Source organism: Sinohyriopsis cumingii, chromosome 2 (genome assembly GCF_028554795.1).
Source record: "Sinohyriopsis cumingii isolate HCF-2022 chromosome 2, ASM2855479v2, whole genome shotgun sequence".
Classification (NCBI taxonomy): Eukaryota; Metazoa; Mollusca; class Bivalvia; order Unionida; family Unionidae; genus Sinohyriopsis; species Sinohyriopsis cumingii.
In genome coordinates this window covers 102,549,112-102,573,518 of record NC_142962.1, presented here as the reverse complement: position 1 = coordinate 102,573,518, position 24,407 = coordinate 102,549,112, and the positions used below count along the sequence as shown (strand labels likewise).

The 24,407-nt window shown below is 36.0% G+C and overlaps 1 protein-coding gene across 1 annotated transcript in view; it reads left to right on the top strand.

Moving 5' to 3' along the window:
* The window catches only part of LOC149805502 (exocyst complex component 5-like), a 74,511-nt gene that overhangs the window by 6,340 nt on the left and 43,764 nt on the right, over positions 1–24,407 (top strand). Inside the window, exons 3-8 of the mRNA XM_089950100.1 lie at positions 5,813–6,010; positions 9,656–9,723; positions 10,479–10,507; positions 12,346–12,455; positions 15,507–15,551; positions 23,375–23,515. Of these exons, the coding sequence (XP_089806226.1) occupies positions 5,813–6,010; positions 9,656–9,723; positions 10,479–10,507; positions 12,346–12,455; positions 15,507–15,551; positions 23,375–23,515 (591 nt within the window). The remainder of the gene's footprint in view (positions 1–5,812; positions 6,011–9,655; positions 9,724–10,478; positions 10,508–12,345; positions 12,456–15,506; positions 15,552–23,374; positions 23,516–24,407) is intronic.

Genomic DNA, 24,407 nt, shown 5'->3' with positions numbered 1-24,407 from the left:
ACACTAAACAGTGCATGACCCGCGGATAAGCCGACCCACAAATTTGTGATATCATAAGATGCATGCAGTAAGTTCTAAAGGCAAACTTATATTAACATAAATTACAAGTATACTTATCTTGGGTTGGCATCTATGATTATTTTTTTTAAAAAAATGGTATAAACTTGTTTGAAAAGTAATTTATTTAATTTTCTGTTTTTTTTATTGTTCTGTCCAATTTAGATTTGTGTATAACTTTTATGAATGATGACAAGAATTGAGCATTCGCAAGTTGCTGTAACACTACCTATCAGTGTATCCCTTTTGACTCAATTATTGCTTGTTTATGCATTACTGGGTTGGACATTTTATATCAGTGCACCAGTAATTACATTTTTATTTTGCCTTAAAATTGTAAATACCTAACTCATTAAAATGTGGTCCCAATATGACAACACAACAAACAACAAAACGGTTTGATTTAGCGCTCTCAATTAGGCTACTGAACGTATTTATATAATGGCGCCAAGGCGTGTACATTATAGGTTTAACAATGCGCTGAATGAAGTAAATTCTGATGAAAGTACATCCCTTGGAATCGAATCATGGGCACCACTGCACTAACTTGAATGCTATATCCAAAATACAATAATGAAGTTTCAGAAATACTGCTTCAAAAATTATGCTAATGCCATAAAAGCTGAGCTGTAGTTTACTTTGATGAAAGCGACCTTACACCTTGCCTGTCAACTTTCATGCTGGGAGGGGAAAAAAATCCAGATTCTAAGGGTCGGTCTGTGAAATAATTACATTACTAGAAAGAATTCGCTTCCTCAGTAAATGGAATGTTATGTATAAACATTATCCATGTAAATTTACATTTTGTTTTACCTCTACAAGAATACAAAAATCAGAAATAAACCAGAATAAAAATAAGCCACAACAATAAAATTGTTGACAATTAATTTCAATCCCAAGAATGATCATGAAGAATGCTGTAACTCCATATGCTATAGCGCCATTCCCATCAAAGAAACTTACACGAGTGAACACCTGGCATTTTTATATCATATATACGAATGTTAGTTACCATCGTTAAATTAAAAAGAATGAATGAAAATACAAAACACGCAACATATCTGTCCTCAAAAAACTAATTCAGAATACATATATTTTATTGTAAACAATACTAAATGCCTTACGAGTTGACAATAAGGAAATAATGTCGGATATACAACAAAGGGAAAATAGTGGCCACATGTACGGTACTGTTAGACTGCCTATTTAGGTACCTTTAGTTCAACAAAATTGGGAATCTTTTATTTGCCAATCAGTTGCTGGTGCTTGCATAACACACAGTAGTGTAGAACATGGTTTCTTTGAATTATGACAAAGGGCCAGTCGTTTTCACAAAATAGTTGCATCAATAAGCAGGGTTAGTTTCTAATTAGTCGCACTAGCTTCTTGCTTGTTTTTTTTAAGATTAACCTTTAGCTATTGTGCAGTTTGGCCACAGATGACCACAATATGAAAATAGGGCATGTCCTGGGGAAAAAAAAAAGGGGCGCCACAAGATAAAAACAGTGCATTCTTTTGTGAATTTCACGCATATTGGACCCGGAAGATCAGTCAACACTTAGTGGAACCAAGGTTTTAAAAATGCCACAAAAAAACCTCCCAATTTTAGGTCCCAATCTCCCTATTTTTTTATTCAGTCTCCCTACTTGGATTTTGAAAAGTTTACAGGTATGCCTTACATCCCATTTTACAAAACTACGGTAATTGTGCTAATATTATGGAATGAAAGGCAATTACACAACAATGTACTGGTATAGTTGCCTGTCAAAATTCCCTCTTAACACAAGCCAGTTTCAGGATTTTAACTCATTCAGCTCTGATCCCATCTGTATGCGTGATCCGGTTTCTGCATTCAATGGCTGATCTCGCCTGTAGTCATGGTTTGTTTACTGCATTCACTGGCCGATTCTGTCTCCAATCGTGATGAATGTGTGTTAGATACAATGTCTCTGATTGGTTACAAATGTTTTTTTCTCTCCAAGAATCAGACCAGTATTAAACCAATCAGAAATGATTTTACTTTCGTTTGTACAAAATTGAATTGTTTAGAAGCCAAGGGTTACTAATTGAGAGTAGTTTCACTACACGTGTTCTGTTCATGAAAAATCTTAAATGATGGCAGACATAAGAGTGATTTTTGATGATGATGAGAGTGAAAATGCAGAGTTTCTTGGGTTTGATCTAAAAACTATTGAGCAAGCAGAGGAAAGATATGTTCGGCAGTTGGATATTTTGCGAGATTTAGATTCGGACATAGAAGTTACTGAGATTGAATCATCATCAGAAAGAGGATGCTGATAGCAACGATGATAGGACTGATGACATTTCTAAAAATGTTGCAAATAATTTTGTAAGTAGTGTATAAATAAGTTGTGAAAGACTTGGACAAATAAGAAAAAAAATACATCACTGTGTAGACAAATTCATTTGGAATAATTGCTGAAAAATTTCATTGATTTTGATTGGATATAAAAAGAGAAATTAAGGTAAAAGTGAATGCATGTGCATGATGTTTACAGAATTTTCCAATAAGATAAAAACTCTCTGGGGCACAAGCAGCTAGACACAGCTTAGTGCTGCTGAGGCATAGCAGCAAAGATACTGATAACAGTGCTGGGTCTGAATGAATTAATGATTAACTGGCCTGTATTGCTGTTGGAAAATGAAAGACAAATTCGCTTACTATCAACAAAGGAGACATTTAAACATCAAACATTCCATTTTGTGGAAAGTTACGATGTTGTTCAGCCAAAACACAAGACTAACACAGATTGATGATGATCTTAATTGCTCTGTAATGAAAATTTTAGCCTTTATTATTACCATCCTTCATGAACATGTAAGTTATGCTGGTTATATGCCTTGTACAATTAAACGTGTGTTCCTTTTCATAAATATTACCTCAGTTTGTAGGATCGCTTGTTGCATTGAAAATGAGTAACTTGTGAGCACGTGATTCAACGTGAATGAAACAGCTGTTGAGGACTAGCTGAAATGTTATGTGGAAGAATGCAATTTGGTCGAAACAATGAATAAAGCAAAATCTGCATCTAATGTATTTGGGAATAAATAAGGATTTAAGTGACGCTATGCACGCTTTGCACTGTAAGTACTATACATTATAGTATAGTTCAGCCTGGTTTCTTGGGTAAACTCAACCGGCCTGCAAATTATGAAGTCTGCATTTACCTTTATTTAATTTCATGTTGGAGAAATCAGAAAATATGCACATGCAAAATAATAACAAAATCAATCATAGTACTTTATAACAGTTAAATAAGTGTCGGGACACCAAAAATGATTTTTTTACATGCATATGTCTTAGGACTTGGAAAAAAATTATTTTTTTAATGTCCCAAGATTTTACAGCCATTACAGTAGTCAACAAAAGACTTAAAAACTGTTTAGACATTGGCCTGCGGATAAGCTGACCCCCCCCCCCCCGCCCCCCGGGCTTTATTTGTTCCTAAATTATTCTGCTTATATGCGAGTATATACAGTACCACAGATGTTTGTATCTGTACAGTTACTATCTTAATTCAATAAAGTGGGAAATAAAATACTCCACAACTATATGTTACATTTGTTTTGTTGTAGTTCTTGTATTTTATTATTGTAAATTCAGTGTTGTCTTCTGCATTTTATGATTTTGCTGTTTGGTTAAAGTACACTTCAGAGATGACAAAATACTTAAACATTTGTTCTCTCCATTAAGCACTCTTTAAAATTGAAGATATTTGATTCAGATGAATTAAGGGTTTGATTTAAGCCATAAATGTTAAGTCAGCATTTCATTTCTGTGACCTCAAAAGAAAAGGATGAAATAATAGCTGAAATGTAAACTTGAATGGAATTCAAATGGAACACGAGAAAAATGAACTCCAAAAGCAATTAAGATGCAACCAAAGCACAAATGAATAGAAAATTTGGTAAAATTACCCAACTTAAGGTCTTTAAAAATAAAAACAAATATTAGGAAGGTAACAAACTTCATGTGCTCATGTATGCTGTGAACCTAAAAGCCTACCATTTGGTATGTATTATAATGTAACTTGATTGATTGATCGACTAATCGATTGATTGATTAGTTAACTATTTGGTTGATCTGTATTTAATTGCACATCAGCACTTGCAAGGTCATTTTATTTTAAGGCAAGTGCAGCAAAGTGATTACCCAGAGACAAACTGGTGACTGACCTTTATTATAGTTTATAATAACTGAAAAATCACAATATTTGTGACTGAGCCTTGTTTATCATGAATTAGTTATTTACAAAATAAAACAACTCTTTCCAACCATTCACAGTATGAAAACTTCCAGAAATTCAACATTTGGTCATTTATCCTGTAAAATGCAAACTTATCTTCATAAACGAAGTCTTTCTTCATTTAATAGTCTTAAATAATACTTTGGAATTTACCATATTTTATTAGACAAGTATTAATGGAAAAACTATATGCTATACCATTCTTTAATATACTTTGTAAGAATGCTATAATGCACTTTATTAAAACCACATTTGGATATAATATTTAACCCGAGTAAGCAAAAACCATTTGAGGTAAACTGGAATTTGGATGCATTTTTGTATTCAAATATGGATGAAATGATTAATTACATTTTCAGGCCATTACAACAATTTAGAATTTTTGTACACATACTATTTTGCACATTTGAGCAAAAGACACTTGAAGTAAACATATTGAACTGGTTATTAGAGCTGTGAATGTGTACCCAGTTATTCAGGTACAACCCATTGCTAATAACCTGACCGCTTTGGTGGCCTAGTGATTAGATCATCCACCTCAGATGTTGGAGGTTGCGTGTTCGAACCCCAGCAGAGTAATGTCAAATTACTTATAAAAATGGTACTAGCAGTTGCTCACCAGGCACTCAGCATTAAGAGGTTAGTGTTAGGACTGGTTGGCCTTTTGTAAGCATAATGAGACTGGGTGGGACATGATGCTACATGTCTGCAGCATGATGCCCAGTGCTAGACATCACTATAAACTGTCACACTGCAGACATCATAGTGATATGGCTGAAAAATTGTTAAAGTTATGTTAAAAATCCAAATCACATGTACTGCTAATAGCCTGGGTAATAAATTGAGCCATTGGGTACACATTTACCATATACAAGTTTTGTACCAGTACCTATACCAGTGGCCCCATAAACCCTTTGCATGTAAAGGCAACAGCCACTTGGTTTACAAGTTGACAATCCTTTTGATCCAGCCGTGAATTTAATACATGCACATGTTCAGTGCCAAGTTGAGGTCTGCCACTTGCAGTAAATATTTGACCTTAATCTCTTATCAGGTTTTCCCACATGACAACCCTTTGATTGAGGCACAAGTGATACTTGCTCAGTGGCAAGTAACAGAGGGTGTTATTTGACATCACCATCTTGTACACTTCGACCACTGAAAAATACACTTTTGCATGTCATTCATGCCCGTGTCAACCTACAACAAAGCAGTCCAGGTTTATTCACATTTAATATAATTTCCCTTTGATTGGGTACCAGGGTAACTAGTCATAAAGATCAATGGGTACCTAGTAGTTGTTTACTAAAATTTTCATAGCAACACTGGCTATTCTTGTTTGAATGCATATAGCTTTTCATATTGTTATAGCATATTTTCAACTAGTTTTAAAAATTTTGAATTGTTTTTGTATTTACACTTTGTTTTCTATCTGCAGCTGGGATATTTGTGTTTTACAAATACAATTTAGTTTTCATTCATTTCAGACTTCTTATGCTGGCTTTCAAAATTTGGATGAAAGAATCAATTTGGTTGCAACGAAAGTGGTGCACCTTGGGGACCAGCTTGAGGGTGTCAATACGCCACGAGCTCGGGCTTTTGAGGCACAGAAATTGATGAGCTTTCTGTCAGAGTTTTTAACAGATGGGCCACCCAAATCTGCTATCTTCACTGATCCATTCCAGGTAAAATTGGACAAGTTTTGTGTAATTTTTAATGTTTTTGTACACAAATTTCACAGGTTGTGATGTATTAGCCATCATGAGATTGCAAATGTTTTCTGTCTTTATATATAGCTGGAATGGGCATTAAAGGGCATTTGTGACTGAAAATTATTTTGTTTTTATATGTGGGAGGGGGCTGCTGTGCAAGTTATCTTTAGCAATGAAATAATTATCCACATCAGTCCCATTTATTTCACTATCCATAATTAATTCTTTTATTTTCACAGGTATCAGTTTTCATGGTTGTGTGAAAATTAAATAGTGTTTTGAAGGAGGGAGACCTTTCTCTTTCAATAAAGGGTGGTCCCACTTTTTGTACAGAAGGAATCATACAGTTTTCACATAAAAATTGTTATTCATTGGCCATTAAATTCATTGATTGGTAGAAACCACAAAGATAATTTAGTAAACTCATTTTATACAGATAGAAAAGATTGCCACATTTGACAATGTTTTCTCTTGCCACATTTGATCGACTGCTCCGGTGACCTTGTGGTTAGATCAACTGCCTTAGATGCAGGAGGTCGTGGGTTCGAACCGAGTCATACCAAAGACTTATAAAAATGAGACTTACAGCTGTCTTGCATGGTGCTCAGCATCAAGAGGTTAGTGTTAGGACTGGTAGGCCTGGTGCCTGGTTGATGTGACTGGGTGGGACATGATACTACATGTCTGCGGCATGATGCCCCAGTTTTTGACATCACTATAAACTGCCACACTGCAGACATCATAGTGTTATGACTGAAAAAATTGTTAAAGCTATTTTAAAAATCCAAATCACACTCACATGCCACATTTGAATACAACTTCAACTAATTTGATCAAAACATACAATTTATCGTTTAAATGCAAACACAGACCACTCCTTTTGGTGTTATTGTTCATTTGTAGCAAAATACCGCATGTTGAAGTCATTCCTCATTATAATCAGTTAAAATTATTAAAGGCTTGTTAGTGTCATTTCATCAGTTCATAAAGGAAATGGACACTTGTATTAATTAAGTACCTTTCATTAATTTCATTGTCTTGACTTGGTTGATTGAAATCAAAGGATGATCCATTGATGAGTATCTTAGTCAAGTAAACACAGTATAATAAGATCATTTAAAGCACTTATTTTGTTTGAACTGCTTTGATTGATAATTTGGTCACTTAGCCCAATATGCAGCCAAACATTAATATAACAGTTATTAATGACAACTTACGCAGGAGATGAATGAATGAATGGAGGTAAATTCAAGCATTCACTGTGCCCAAAGTGCATGAATTGCAACATAATAAAGATAGATAAAATGATTAAATTATGAAAATTAGCACCTGTTCGACTTGTTTTAAAATAGTAAAAAGCACTTATCGAAGGATTTGGTGCCTTGGAAACATTTAATTGTCCAACTTTGAAAATGCATAGTCCTGGACATTGGGCTATGGGATTAGATCAGCAGTGATATTACATTGTAGAGGTGGACAGTCCCAAATGACCTGGAAAACTAAAAGTCGTTGGACAAGTGAAATTTAATCAGTATTGTTATGTATAGTTAATTTGTATTGTGTGATTTACCTTTGTCCATAACTGAGGGTAGGCGATTGGGCCTACCTGACTAATGTCTTTTTCATTAACAACATTATGTAGCTAATTTCTGTCTATCATAGAATACATTTTAAGATTATTATTATATGTAGGTAAACATGTTTACTTGGTTTTGTGTTCTAGATACAGCCTTGATTCTAACCCTGGAAGGTTCCAGAAATGAATTTTGTTTAGTTTGATAGAAATTTCCATGAAGATGACACTCATCCTGGTCCTCTTATTGCATCTTAGGTTTTTATACTAGGGTTGTTTTTTAAATTAGAATTAGCCATTTCTATCTTAAAATCTATATAGCTGTCAAGTGTCATTTTTTTTTCTTCTCTGTATTTTCCCCTTAATTTGGACCTGAATATGGCTGTACATTTTTGTTGTTAAAAATCCATTTTTTAATTTTAAAAAAATATTTTAAAAATTTCCTTGCAATTTTCTTCTTGGAACAGGCATACGGTTCCAATCAGAGAGTAAATAAATCACATGTATAATAGGGATCATGAGTTCTAAAACATGATTGGTTCATTCAGAATTGAGGATACCTTGCAAGACTTTAACCATGATATTTGATTGTGCAATCAGTTGCTGCTATCAGTGCATCTTATCTTCATAATATTCAGCTTCTAGTCATGCTGAAAAAAGATTGAGAATTTTCTCCAGCAAAGAAAAGAAAACAGAACTGGAAGGACAATTATGCTGTCTTGTTTAGATTTGTGAAACCATCAAGTAAAGGAGAAAACTTTGCATTTTGCAAATTGTGTAATTGTGATTTCGCTACTGAGCATGGAGGCGTCCATGAAATAAAACAGCATGAGAATGCTAATAAACAATATCTTGCTGCTTCATTATCAACAACACAGCCAGAATTTATAACATTTATAAATACCAGAGAGAACCTTGATGTAATTTGATCAGAATTTGTTGTCTTAAATTACTTTTAGAAATGAACCTTCCTCTTTCAGTTGAGTGTGTTGCTGGTGATTTATTTTGCACACTTTTTCTAGACAGTAAAGTGGCAAAAGATTATTAATCATGTGCTAGTATAAAAACATGTCAGTAAAAAAAATTGCACAGAATTCAGATAATCAGTGAAAGTTGGTACATTGGAACTGATAATGATTAATAAAACAAAGTGTGGAAAAGGCTCCTATAAACAGCCTGTGTCTAAATGTAAGTGCATTGCACTCTTGCACCTTATGAATGAGAATCCGAATGGAACAGGGTGCCCATTCAGTAGGTTCAAGAGTACAACACATGCATCTTTGACATTAAATAATCAAGTGTGTTATTGTCCTACTTTAGTGATTGTTGTAGATGTTGTTTAATAGCTACATATGCATTAAAGTTTTAAAAATCGGTATTTCTTTTTGAAAATCAATAATTTTATTATAAGCAGTCAGTAGATTTTGTACTCTGGGGATGGCACCTGCATCTAAAGTGTAATTGGCCTTTTAATTTTATTCAGTTTAAATTTTATATGATTTATTTGAATTGTTTTCTGGAATTACAAAGTGTTTAATAATACTTTCAGACTAAATCACTATTTTGGAATTATTGTGTATTCATTTAGAGAAATTTTGGATTATATTATTGTGATACATCAAGACTAATAGTGCATTAACACTATTCCAGGCTGTTGGTACATCGGTATATTCAAAATTGGAATTCATTCAGAACACTGGAATTCATTTGGACTACTCTCTACTTTAGGACTTGTGATATAACGTTTAGTAATATTGGGGATTTAATTCACAATGCTGTAATTTTTTAAATAAAAGTAATCCTTTCATTCTAGGAAGTAAATTATTTGTTGAATTTTACTAAAGTTGTTTGGTTTTCACTCTTTACACTTACTTCCTTTAAGACCATAGAGTTGTAACACTCCCATTGCTCCATCTGCATTTTCTTTTTAGTTCATTGATTGTCAGAGCAATCTCCTTTGAACTAACATTATTTGCTGTAGTATCCAGTGTTAAGTAAAATTTTATATGCCTTGTGTCATAAACCAAAGGATTATTTTATTTCAGTTACAACTCGCAGCAGATATAATTCAGAAGCTGCATCTCATAGCACTAGAGTTACCAAGCTCAGAAAAGTGAGTACTTGACTGATGTTGTATACGGATGTTATTGATCTAAATGTTACCAAGCTCAGAAAGCAAGTACTTGACAGATATGATAGATTTAAATGTTACCAACCTCAGAAAAGTGAGTACTTGAAAGATGTATATCTAATTGGTACCAAGCTCAGAGAAGTGAGTACTTGACAGAGAAGTGAGTAATTTACAGATGTCATATTTCATATTGTATCAATATTAGCAAGTCATATTTCATGTTGTATAAATATTAGCAAGTTATATTTGATATTGTATAAGTATGTTGATGTCAGTGTGATTAAAATAAATAACAGTTGAGGTTTTTTTAAAAATTCAATTCATAATGACCTAGAATAATTTTATTGTAGTTTTTATCAGCATACAACATTATAAAAGTCCTTTTATTAATAGCATCTTAATTGCAGAGGCAAGAAAGTCATAAAACTGAATTTCCTTTTTTCAGGTAATTCTGTAAATTAGTTACCTGTGTATAAAGAGGCTTGATTGTTTGAATCGTTGATGCCATAACATTCCAAATCCCATGTACAATACACTTTTGTTGTTCATTCCATTCCAGATGATTCAAGGTTTGAGATAACAGAAATCACATTTTCCTAAATGATATTCGTTTAAATCTTTTCATTGAGAGGCAATATGAAAGTACAGATGTCCTTTGAATGCTTTAATAAATGTAAGAATGAGATATATTGTACTAAATAGATCATTGTTTATTGATAATTCTAATTTCATTGAAGGTTTGCAAAAGCAAGAAGAAAAATTGCAGGTGAGATATACCATATTCAATATAACACCAACTTGGGCCTTAAAATGTGCACATGCCCCCTTTGAGTCAGAATTTCTATAAAACACCAACTTGTAATCACCATTGACTTGATCCTGGTATACCTCATGGGAGTCATTGGTCAGAATATATAAAAATTTCATGTCGACAAAAATAATTGAATACTGAGAAGCCATAGATTGTATCACCATTAATAAATATGAAATGGAAATAATGACATTATGAGGAGTTATGTTTTTATGTAAAAAAAGCATCTTTTCACATGTGAAAAATAAAGTATTCTCTTTTGCCTGTCCCCTCATGCAATCATTTCTATTTAAGTAGCCGAATGATCTTAAGAAATTGAAAGTATTTGCAGTGATATGACCCAGTTTGTGCTGTGATATGACCAAGTTTGCACTGTGATATGACCCAGTTTGTGCTGTGATATGACTGTGCAGTGATATGACCCAGTTTTTGCTGTGATATGACTCAGTTTGTGCTGTGATATGACCCACTTTGTGCTGTGATATGACCCAGTTGTGCCATGATATGACTGCAGTGATATGACCCCATTTGTGCTCTGATATGACCCAGTTTGCACTGTGATATGACCCAGTTTGTGCTGTGATATGACTGTGCAGTGATATGACCCAGTTTGTGGTGTGATATGACCTAGTTTGTGCTGTGATATGACCCAGTTTTTGTCATGATATGACCCAGTGTATGCTGTGGTATAACCCAGTTTGTGCTGTGATATGACCCAGTTTGCACTGTGATATGACTGCAGTGATATGACCCAGTTTGTGCTGTGATGTGACCCAATTTGTGCTGTGATATGACCCAGTTTGTGCTGTGACATGACTCATTTTGTGCAGTGATAAGATCCAGTTTGTGCAGTGATATGACCCAGTTTGTGCTGTGATATGACCCAGTTTATGCTGTGATATGACTGCAGTGATATGACCCAGTTTGTGCTGTGATATGACTCAATTTGTGCCATTATAAGACTTTGCAGTGATATGACCAAGTTTGCACTGTGATATGACCCAGTTTGTGACGTGATATGATTGTGCAGTGATATAACCCAGTTTGTGCTGTAATATGACCTAGTTGGTGCTGTGATATGACCCAGTTTGTGCTGTGATTTAATTCAGTTTGCGCTGTGATATGACCCAGTTTGTGCTGTGATATGACTGTGCAATGATATGACCCAGTTTGTGCTGTGATATGACTCAGTTTGTGCTGTGATATGATCCAGTTTGTGATGTGATATAACTCAGTTTGCGCTGTGATATGTCTCATTTTGTGCAGTGATAAGACCCAGTTTGTGCTGTGATATGACCCAGATTGTGCTGTGATATGACCCAGTTTGTGCAATGTTATGACCAATCTTATTTACACAAGCAGAAACAAAAATGAAAAAAAACTATTGTAAACCAAAATAACCCATATAGTTGTAGATTTTTGCAAAGTAAGAACTATTCTAATCAGGCTTTTGCCATTTGTAACACAGTAACTTTGAGTAAGTTTTACTGTAAATTTATAAATCAATTTTCTGAGGATTTCTTTATGTTCAAAAGGAGTTACAGTCCATCATCAGTTTTGTAAACTTTTTTATTGAGAGATGAACAGTGTAATTGATGCTTACTCTTTGCTCTCTGTATGTATGTTTATCTCTCCTATAATAATCTGACAGTTTTCTTTTTTTAAAACCTCAAACCAGAATAGCATAAAGTATCTTTTGATAATGTATGCTTGCAAAAAAGTCATTTACTGTTACTTTGCATTTCTTTAACAGTCAAAATGAAATAATAGCTGGAGTTTATTTTTATTTATAGATAAATATGACCAGATAGAAAATGAACTTATTGAAGAATTCAAGATCGCTCATAGTGAGAATGATCAAAAGAAGATGAAAAGATGTGCAAGTGTTTTGTCAAACTTTAAGGTAATACAATTTTTCGGTATAAGTTTTTGGCCCCTCCCTTGGCATCACTGGGATAGGTCAAAGGTCAAATTTACACAATTTTCAATTACTGTTAAATTTTTAATACTGTAATTTGGTGTGTATAATATGCACTGATGTATAATGCACACCCTGATTTTCAGCCCAGAATGAAGTGAAAAACTTTGTTGTGACATATAGCATGCATGTCATATGATACTTTAAAAAATGTGATCATTTCACCCTATTTTCATAGTCGGACAATAGTCAGACAGTTTGGATAGTCCACTGATCATATTTATTACATGATGTTTGATTGGCTTACAATAAATATTTGACTGTTTCTATGGTCTTTCCTGTCAGTACGCATCACCCAATCATGACCAATAATTAAAAAAAAGTATTAAAGAAGGAAAAGTGACAATTGTGAAAACACATCTGATTTTATGGTTGGCCTTAAAAGGGCCATTTTGAAGTTCACCTTTTTGATGAAGTTTGGTCTGTTCTGTCAGAACCCTCAAATCCCTCTTTGTTGTCATCTCTCTTGCAAAGTCATTGTTTGTACTCAATCTGATATCATTCCAGACATTACTGGAATAGTTCTCAACTTTTTCTTCATCCTCATATCTGAGTGGTGTTGATGCTTAGCATCATCCTCACACAATATTTCATCATCTTTATTGCACACTAGGTGGCTGAGTGGTGTTGATGCTTAGCATCATCCTCACACAATATTTCATCTTTATTGCACACTAGGTGGCTGAGTGGTGTAAGGCCCTTGCCTTTACAGATCACTTACATCTCACCTCTGTCTGTGTGTGTTGGAGTTGGCTTGACCAGTGTGGGTATGTGAGAAAGTTTGCTATAGCACTTGTTGGGTCAGTGGTTCTTCCCAGGTTCTATCTCCACCTTATACACTGGCCACAGTGTATAGCCTATCACATGCAGAAAATAGCATTAAACCCCCAAAACTAACCGTCATCTGTGCCTTCCATTGTGTGTTCAATGCAGCTATTTTTGAAGACATGTTTTCATAGGCTTGATGTTGTTATTAAATGGAAGCATTGATGCCGCTAGAAATTTTGCTGAAAGTGGCCTGATAGTCAGTCTTCAGCGGGTCCTTAACATCATTTCACTTGTTTTCTTGGAAAGCATCCAGATGTAATGTTTTTCCTGGTGTAACTGCCTGGCTGTATTCCTTATACATTCTTTATCCAGTCTTTTATCCATCCATTCATTCCCCTGTCAAAGACACACATGCCCTTTGGACACACCACATCTTCCTCTTGAACATACCATAGAGTGGAAGTTTCCCACCATCTACAGTACTGGCAATCATCACTGTAGAATGATTTTGCCTGATTCCAGTTGTGGTTATACTGATGTTGCTTGCCCCTTTCATATGGACTGTGGAGTTGGATGGAAGGTCAAGAGCATATGGTTAACATTTCGCATCTGGGTCATCTCCAAGGTGTATCTTTTGAGTTGTTTAATGATGAATCACTGGAATTCAATAAGTTTGTCCACATAATCTTCTGGCAGCTTCCGGGCTATGTGTATTTGACGCTGAATTGATAAACCATGTCATGTAAGTTCATAGGTCCAGGTCCGGGCTATGTGTATTTGTCGCTGAATTGATAAACCATGTCATGTAAGTTCATAGGTCCAGGTCACAGACCACATGTAGTCATCTATTTATTCTATTCTGCTCTCAGTAATACCTGAATGTAAATCTCCATACTAAAATTCTGTCTTCTTTTATGTCTGAACACTTTGCTTGTTTCTCTGTCTGCTTGTTTTATCCGCAGAATTTTCTTAAGTCTTTCTTTCATTCTTCTCCACGCCTCAACAGAATAGATTCTGCTACATTGAACTTCCTCCCAGTGGCTCTGTTATGAATAGATTCTGCTGCATTGAACTTTCTCTCAGTGGCTCTGTCATGAATAGATTCTGCTACATTGAACTTTCTCCCAGTGGCTCCATTATGAATAGATTCTTCTACATTGAACTTTCTCCCAGTGGCTCCATTATGAATAGATTCTTCTACATTGAACTTTCTCCCAGTGGCTCCGTTATGATGTGCTTCTACTTAGTTAATGAAGGTTAGCTTGTCTTTCACGGCGTATGAGTTTCTTACATGACACGTTGATACTTTGACTATTCATTCGGGTTCAAGATTGAATTCTAAATATATATCATTTCAATCAACAATAAAGAGATTAATAAATAAAGAACAAATTCATTATTAGATCAGCAATTATCAAATTTTGAACATTTGTGGATCTTGTGATCATATTTATTCCTCTGCAGTGTAGTTCCTTGTACAGCTTTGACATAAATATGATGGAAGAGAATGACAATTTATCAGCTGAATGTATTTCTGGTTGTGTCATAGAACAAAAGGCCTGGCAATGATGTGGAATGAAATGAATGTATTAACAACAGTGTTTTTAATTTTTTAATAAGGCTAGTAAACAATTTAGTTAAAATGTAATGGATTTAATATTTCATAATGAGCGAACCATCCTTGCTTTAGATCAGCATAAAAAACCTGTTTTTTCTTTCTACTGTAAAATACCACTCCATCCTGAAAATTCGAAACACAAGTATAAAAACTTATGTGTATTATCAACACCAAAATATGGTATTCTTTGACCAAACTTTGTACATGACATAACAACTAGAGGATATTTATTATGGATTTAGAATTGCATCCCTTGGATTACAGTTTCGTGAGGAATAGACATTAATATATGTTTGCCATGGGAATATCTAGGGTCATTGGCACATTGTTGAAAATCAAACTCTAGACCTTAAGAATGCCAAAAAGTGCTTTGGCACTACCCTGTTGTCAAGCAGTAAAAGAAAGTCTTCCAACCATACAGAAGTTTTACACATTCACCTGTCTTGGACTTTCATTTTGCTTGTATAATTTGCTCATATTCTATCAGTTTATTACATACAAATGAATGCTAGTTTTTTTCTCAGATCCATTGTTTTCTTGTCAGGAGAACGTTGTTTTGTAAAACGTATCTTGGTTTATTTTTTTTTCAGGGCTACGGAAGATGCATTGATGCTTTTATTGAGGCAACACAGAAGGTAGGATGTCAATTCTTTGCCTTTGTTTTATGCATGTCAGTGGTAGATCATTGAAAATGTTTCCTTTTGAGAATAGGAGTACTGCATTTAACCTTCCCTAATTATTAATCTTTTACATATGGAAGGAAGAAAGCATACACATGTATCTTTTCTCTTTAAATATGTTCCCCAATCACATAATGTTAGGGGATATAAGCTTGCTACCTCATGAATCCAGCCCTACGAAAAGATGAAAAGCATCTTTATCTGTTTATGTCACATAGACAAAAGGCATTAACTCTTGCCTATTACCGCCACACGCCACTGCCAGGAGTCGCTAGATTTCAAGCTTCGCTGCTGTACTGATAACATATACGTTATATCTCCAATATTCCCGGCCTTCTTAGTGTTACAATTTAGCCAACCAGTTTGAAATTTGGTTTGATTGTGTTGGACAATCATTCTTCTACAGGTTGTATAGATTATATTTACAATTGTTTCCAAATTTAAGTGACTTTGTCACCTTACTGACTTCGTCTATTTAAGACCACAATACAAGATGCTATTGTGAACTTATGTTGTCATTTATGAATTAGCACAACATTGATTATTTTCACTTACTCCATTAGTAACAGGAGTGATATTACTGAGTTAGTAACATACTGAATTGCTAATTGTTGCTTTGTTTTCTCTTATTGTGTCATTTCAGTAGCAATGTCAACTAAATGATTGAAATGCAGTAAGGTTCAAACTAATGGAAGTCAACCATGATTCTTGTATCATATGTACCTAGTGTACATTGTCTGTGCCATGCAGCATTTGTAATACATGGACAGAGCAAATCTGGGCTACAGTATTAGCGAGTTAGTAACATCCTAACTTAATGTATGAAATGCAAAATGTTCAAAGCAATAGTCCAAAAGGCATTAGAAGAAAAAGGAAAGACGGAATCAGTGAAAGGAAAGATGGAATCAGTGAAAGAGAGATAACATTGATGTCCTCAACACACATCTGAAGTTAACCTCCATTGCATGTCATGTGGATGCTGGTCCCCCCCCCAACTTAAAGGTCATCATTTGCAATTTTGACTCAATGTATGAGTGTCCACCCAATTTTAGGTTTAGGCCGCCCAGTGGGTATAAAAAACCCAGCATGTCCGATCATGGCCTTCGAGCCTGTAAGTCTTGAAGCATGGGATTTTTACCAGATCCATTGGATCCATTTCATAATACAGCGTCACTGTCACTGAACATCGAGCCATCACCGCCTGTCCTGTCTTACCAGCATGGTGACCTTTTTGCTAAAATGGTCTGGCCATCTGGGATTTACAGTTCTTATTGACATATCTGCTGTACCATATGTAACATACCCTTATTATGAAGGAGATTTCAGTGAGAAATCTGTCCATCCAGCCTGGCCCTCAGAGTGACTGGTACCAGTGATAGCCAGTCTGTCTTCTATATAAGCAGCAGGCTGACCATATATCAGGCAAACCAGCCAACCATTTTGGCAGTGCCTGACTTCCATATTTTCACTGTTTATTCACATAGGAGAGTTAGTGACATTTTCAAAGAGGATGGAATTTAGTCATCAATGCCACCTGGTATGGCTTATCCAGAGCTGCAAGAAGAAACCTGATCAGGACTGGACACACAGTGAAGCACCTACAAATCAGCTAAATTCAGATCCGACCATGGAACAGACTGAATTTAGGTTCAAAGCCACAGTTGAGGAAATTTATAGGGTGCAGGCAACTTTAGATAGATTGCCCTCCATCTCTCACCACTACTCAGGACTGTAAAGTTAAAGCATGGGTAGATTTTGATGAGGAGAGACACCATTCTTTTCGGCTCCTTCCCCGATGGTCTAAAATTAAGGAGCTCAATGATTGGCTGTCTAGTAGAATAGGTGACCTGGGAAACTCAAAGGCTTTCTTTTCAGAAAGCCCAGTGCCAGCAATGTTCTCATCTTGCTGGTACAAAACTCATTCAGATGCCATCAGTACTGATCTCCCCTGGCCCATGACAAAAATCTAGCAGCTGTTCACATCTGCTTTGCTGTTTTAAAAAGTCAACAAAACTATGTTCCATGCCTCGTCAAAGCTAGTCCGCAACATAGTCACTACATCTTAGTGTTAGATTTAAAGGCCAGTGTGCTTCGACCTGATATGACATCACCCATGTCTGCAGTCCATGTCATTCAAGCCTCATCTTACCTGGGCTTTATGGATGATAATGTTTTGGGTAACTTTTACTCTTTGGAGAAAAAAATTTGGGAAGTTTGGAGGCAGGCAACTCTGTGCACTCCTTACAAATAATGTTGCTAGAACAGTGATGCCCCTTGATCAAACAGTCATGATCATGCTCGAGATATGATCATTCCTGCATCAGTGGTACAACCTAGGTTGCTGACCATGGGGATCCCACATGAGAAGCCCCATGCAGAAATAACAGTATGTACAGATGCCATTACATATAGTTCAGGTGCCCACCTGTTGCCAGACCTCACTACCATCAGTGTCACTTGGAAGCCAGGGGAGCACCCTTTCCACATCACTCTTTTAGAAATGATGGCTTTCATCAATATCTTTCACATCCAGAAGGATCAACTCTGGCAAAATGGTCCTTATTATGTCCAATAACCCTGTGGGGTGAACTACCTCCTCAAACAGGGGCATCAAATCATGTGACCTGTGTATTCTGATTGGCGGTTTCTATGTTGGTGCAACAAACTCCATATCAACATGCAAATCAGGCACATTCCCGGCAGTCTTGATATTTTGGCTGACTCTATTCTAGAAAGGTCAAATCATTCACAAGGAATGGTCTTTCCATCAGTTGGTCTTTATTCAGATCTGCACATTTCCAGGGCGTCTTATTATTGATCTTTTTGCGACAAGGTGGAATTAGAAGTTTCCCACCTTCGTCTCCAGTTGTATAGCCAGAAACTTAGGTCATGGATGCTCTGTCCATCAATTGGGAGGGGTTGTGGGCATTTGCCTACCCTCCTACAGTCTTGGTACCAAAAAGATGCTAGAAGTTACAAGGTCAGAAATGTAAGATGATTCTGTTTGCCCCTCTCAGTTAGCAGAAGTCATGGGTTAGTGATACACTTGATCTAGTGATAGATCTGCCCAGGAAGATTACAGCTAACCTGAATCTTCTCAAGCTACAGTGGTCATGGGTGTTCCATACCTGCCTGGACCTTCTTCTTCTTTTTATGCTTGGCTCTTGTCCAGACAGCCCTGTGAGACAAACAGTTTAAACCTTCAGTTGTGCAGAGAATCTTTTGAGCAAGAAACCCTTCGACTCTGGAGGCTTATGAGGGAATGTGGCATGTTTTCAAGGGTTGTGCTGTATCAATAACATTGTCCTTCTGAGTGCTTGCAGTCCCCAAATGGGCAGATTTTTTTCTCTGGTTCTTTAAGGAGAAATGTTTGGCTCTAATTGCTATCAAAGGCTACTGCTTCATATCAGACACATTCCACCATCATGGTAGATATGATATCGGGCATGATAAAGATCTAATGGATCTTTTAGCTAATTTTGATCTCAATCAACCAAAATCCTTCACTGTTTCCACGATAGAATCTGTCATGGGTTTTAACATGGCTGAGTTCAGATAAATTTGAGCCTTTAGCCACACTTTGCTAAAGCTACTATCATACAAAACATGTTCCCTGTTAGATTTATCTTCAGTTCAGATCAGATGGTTTGGTGGTACTCCTGACACAACCAGGCCTTGTAATCAAAAGTAGGTTGTCAAAGAGTTGTCAAATTCGCTCTCTCTTTTCCGTAGACATGTTGAAAGCAAGGGCTGTGCAAGATCGTGTTTGTTCTCTCAAGCTCTACTTGAAACACACAGAGACAAGTCATGGCATGTGCAAGCACTTCTTTCTTCGGGTGAAAGCTGGGAAATGGGATATCACCCAGCAAACCCTTGTTTTGTGATTGAAATGGGTTATACGCTTGTCATACCTGGAGGTCTCACAAGATAGCAGCCTCATGAAGATTACCGCTCATGAAATGAGCAATCTCTGCAATCCTTATGTTCAGATATAACATTTCAATCCAAGATATAGCAGAAGCTGTTTGCTGGCATGCAGAGTCAACCTTCTTGAGTTTTTATCTCCGAGATTTAGCTTCACAGCAGAGGCTGATCTTGAATCTGTTAGGTCCGGTGGTGGACGCCCAGAGGACCAACAGACCAAATGAAAACAATCAATACAGTCCAACAGCTTTGCTTCATTTGCCAGTGAAATTTTGTAGGTAAAAAGATTTCAATAATTATCTTCTTAACTATATGTATGGGTTTCAGATCATGTGACCCTAGGCTGTGTTACTCATGTAATTAGGAGAATGGATTATTGTTAGCATGGGGAATCCAGCCATCGTTCCCTAGAAGGATACCAGATGTAGAGGTTGGATGCTCAGCATTCCATCCTCTGATTACTTATTTTTCTAACGTTATGTGTTTGAGGAATGTATTTGAAAGAGAAAGCACATTTTTTAAGTAAATTGTGTTTTTGTAGGTGTGGATCATCATGCACTAATCCATACATGTATGCACACATGAATTCTCAAAAGTCCCACTAGCTGAATTTCAGTAAAATGACACTAGACCTTTTTCGTTGGAAATAGGCAGCTTTGGCTGGCATTGACCAGTGAAGCCAGTCACGGCTGAGATGTTCTATGCCTGTTTAACTGTTTTCTAAGTGGTTATCATGATTGTACTTGTAGCTGAAAAACATACTTGGAAATACAAACCAAAGTAAATAAAATGACCAAGTAAAGCAAAATCATTTAAAAATTATCAAAATATGAAATTTTATTCTCCTTCATTACGTAGCAGACATTAGCATACATTTCTAAAATGTTATTTCAGACTGCAAAAAGACATAATCTATTTTACCAAGAGAAAAGAGAAGTGTATCACTTGTATAAAAAAAGAAGAATATTTCTTTTTTACACAATGTTAGGCATCTATCATCTATAGACTTTATCACAGCTGAGCAGATTGTGCTCCCCTGGAAGGGAAGAGTAGTGATCATACTCGTTAAGTTCTGAGGAGAGTTCCAAAATCCAGACACCAGTCTTGGAGAGCTTTTCAACCTTCTTTTGGATTTTCCTGGTATCCAGTTATGGCAGAAAGTTTCAGAATATCAACAATCTCTCCACCTTAAAAACATGTTTCTTAGGGAGGAACTATTCAAGATGGAGTCTATTGCCTCAGTCAGGAATGCTTAAAGGCAGTCTCTTGGCAGTCTTCATTGACCTTCAGGATGTATACTTTCATATCTCAACTTTTCCTCCTCACAGGAAATTCCTCTGGTTTTGCCTGGACTGGGAGGTTTTCCAGTTTCAAGCTCTGCCATTCATTATACCCTCAGCTCCCAGAGCCTTTATCAGGGTGAAGGGAATAGTTGCTTTCCACTTGAATGTTCTGGGGAACCCCATCCTGCAGTATTATGATAACTGGTTGATTCATAATCACTTCATAGAGTCCCTCTGACATTATCTGTCACACTGATGGTCTTCAGTGATCCAGCTTTGACTCATACCAGACCTGGAGAAATCAGAGCTTATCCCTTCTTGGAATTTTGTTTATATGGTGAAGAAATTCCTCACCAACCTTGGGTGAGTTCATATTCCATTTGATAGGATAAACATAATCCAGGATCTTTTGGCAGCATTCCATGCCAAGTCTTCATTATTGGCTCTCTATACCTATCCCCCTTGGAGACCTTAACTTTCATAATGGACCTGTTTCCCCTAGTAAAACTGTATTTGCACCCTCTCCAGTTTCTCCTTCTCATGAACAGGAAACCATACAAGGATCCTACCAGCTTGGATTTCTTTTGGGTCAAAATATTATCTCTGCTTAAGTTGGTGGCCCAGTCAGGACTAGTTTTTGACAAGAATCCCAGTACATGCTCCCAAACCCAACTCCTATCTGCATACAAACACATCAGATTCAGTTGGGTCACTCACATGGAGCCATAATTGCTGGCTCTTCAGGGTTCATGGTATTGGGAAGAAGCTGCCCTTCACATAAATAATAAGGGTGGTAGTTTTAACCCTACAAGGGCATGTCAACCAAGTAAGGAGTCATTCTTTGATTGTTTCCAGTGACAACAGGTTCCCTTTTTTGTTTCCCCAAGTCCCAGGTTAGAGGGCTTGGTTAATGAATGCCTTCAGTCTAACATGGGAACATCTGTTCACTTGAACCTCCCCTCCTTTCAGAAAGATTCCACAAAGTAAGGACCTCTACTTCTCAGTTATTTCTGACATCCCTTCAGTGGCCCCATCAATTGTGGTTCAGTAATCTACTCAACCTGTTAGAAGACCAGCACAGGACATTACCTGCCATCACAGTACATGGCATCTCTTCTCCACAGCCCTTATGCATTTTTATCCTTGGGCCAGATAGTTATGACAGAGAAGTGGCCCAGTCTGGTGCCAACTTATAGTAATGGACATCCCTACCATAAGGATAAGTATATTAATTTTATACCAGTTTTTATAGCCTCCCTCCAAATTGGCTAATTTAGCAAAGCTGGAGTGACATGTGGTGTATTAGTACTTGTAAAATGTAGTTTGGTGGGGGCTGATTTTAATAATTTAATATTCACCTGTCATTATTGCAAGATTCCTTCTTCCCAACCTGCTTTGATGGTCCTTGTGTTGTTTGGGCCAAAGTAAAAGAGGAAGAGTATCCAGCATGACTGGTTGATAATGTGGTAGTCAGACTGGTTCTAGTTTGTTTATGTTCTACAATGCTTCATATAAAGTAGGTTGGAATTAGGAACTCAGATGAGGGGACTTAGTGTCCTGGAAGGTAAGCATTGCAATAGTGGCAGGTTAGTATTGCATTATTAAAATTAGTTATACTCCACAGAAAAACTTTTTCAGACAGCTTTGTAGCAGTTTTCTTGTTCTGCAAATGAATCATAAGATACATTCTTCACTTTCTTTCCAGAAAATGTGCCATGCATACCTAAATGAAGCCACAGTTATTAGAGAAAATTGTCATATACAAGTGTTTATAAAAATGTCAAAATTATGTATTGCACATCTCTGTAATGTTGTACAGCAATGCAGTAAACAACTTCATGGTATGTGGAACAACAATAATAATGCAAACCAATTTCATTCTATGTGGAACAACCATAATAATGCAAAACAACTTAAGTGCATGTGGAACAACCATAATAATGAAAAGCAACAGAACTGGCAGCAAAAACACTGAGACATAGGTAATAATTCCCTCATTTTATTTGTGTATATGCAGATCTCTACATTTGTAAAGATGATGGAAAAGCATTTGCTGTAAATTCATTAATTTTACAATGTGTATGGTATGAAGTTATAAATGCAAGCTATAGCTGCATTCATTACTAATTGTAGGCTTTTACATATTGTTGGCTGTAACATTTTCATGCCAAACTGTACATTTGTATAACTGCAAACAGAATTGTATTGATCTGTATGAAAGTATTTAGATCACATGCAATTTTAGTGAAAAATGCTTTTGAAAACATATCCACATCAAGGACAATGTTTCTTAATTAAATATAAGTTTTACTCAGTACATATTTGTTTTGCATTATTATAGTTGTTCCACATAGAATGAAGTTGTTTTGCATTATTATGGTTGTTCCACATATAATGAAGTTGTTTTGTATTATTATGGTTGTTCCACATAGAATGAAGTTGTTTTGCATTACTATGGTTGTTCCACTTAGAATGAAGTTGTTTTGACACCTAAACATAAAGAACAGTTTTGTGATCCTTTAAGGGCCCTTTGTAAATTGATATCATGGGATATGCTTTTCTTTGTTTCAGCATGCCTTCATGAAACAAGATCCTTTTGATGCCATTCTCCCACTGTGTCAAAAAACCAGTGACTTAGCCCAAGCAGTATTCAGTAGTCCGGAGATGGTGATGGGAAAACTAGTGCAGAACATCTACATGGGCAAACTACAGGTCATTCTTTGTACTGAATATTCCCTAATTAAAACAAATTATAAATTAATTTTTAATAAAGTAGATTACATTTTAATGGTTTTTGTAAATGGTATAATGCATAGCTCACTACTGTCTCAGTGCATACCAGCTCAGAATATTTTTTCGTAACCTTTTGGTTTCTTTGAAACTGTCATTAAATTAAACACCATTGAATAGACAGAATAATGTTCTTTAAAATTATGTATGACAGCACATTTAGCTCTCTGGACACTTGCAGATATATGCCTGTGACATAACATAGGCAAATGACAGTGCCATAAACAAGTCAGAGAAAAGAACAATTGTGCTACTGACAAAGAGCATACTGTAAAATCCAGCACTCTTAGGGAACTATCTCACTGATATCAAGGCCAACTTGGATGAAGTTTACAGATGTGATTTTTCTATCACCCTACAATTTTGAGATGGTTTGATTATTTTTAAGATGGATGCAAATCAATGGAAGATGACATATTTTGGAAAACCATTCTATGTGATTGGTGAGAGGGAAGGGAATGCTGTGAAGGGGGGCAAGGGATGAAGATGCAGAATACGCAGTGGAAGATATTTAGATTATCACGGGCATTAATTCATCAGCTATTTTTAATACATTGAAGAATCAACTGAAGCTCAAACTTTTTGTGCTGGATTGGTACATTTGCTGACAGCTGATAAATAACCTATGTTAAAATTGTCAAACAGCTAGATGCCACTTATGAAAAGATTGACCAGAGATGTTCAAATGAGATGTTCAGCCATTTTCTGTAGGACACCCTTCCACAAAATATGTTGACTCTTGCGTATCATCTTTACAATGGTTTCACTACTGTATTCTTTGAACAAACATGTACAATTTACCTTTTTGAAGATT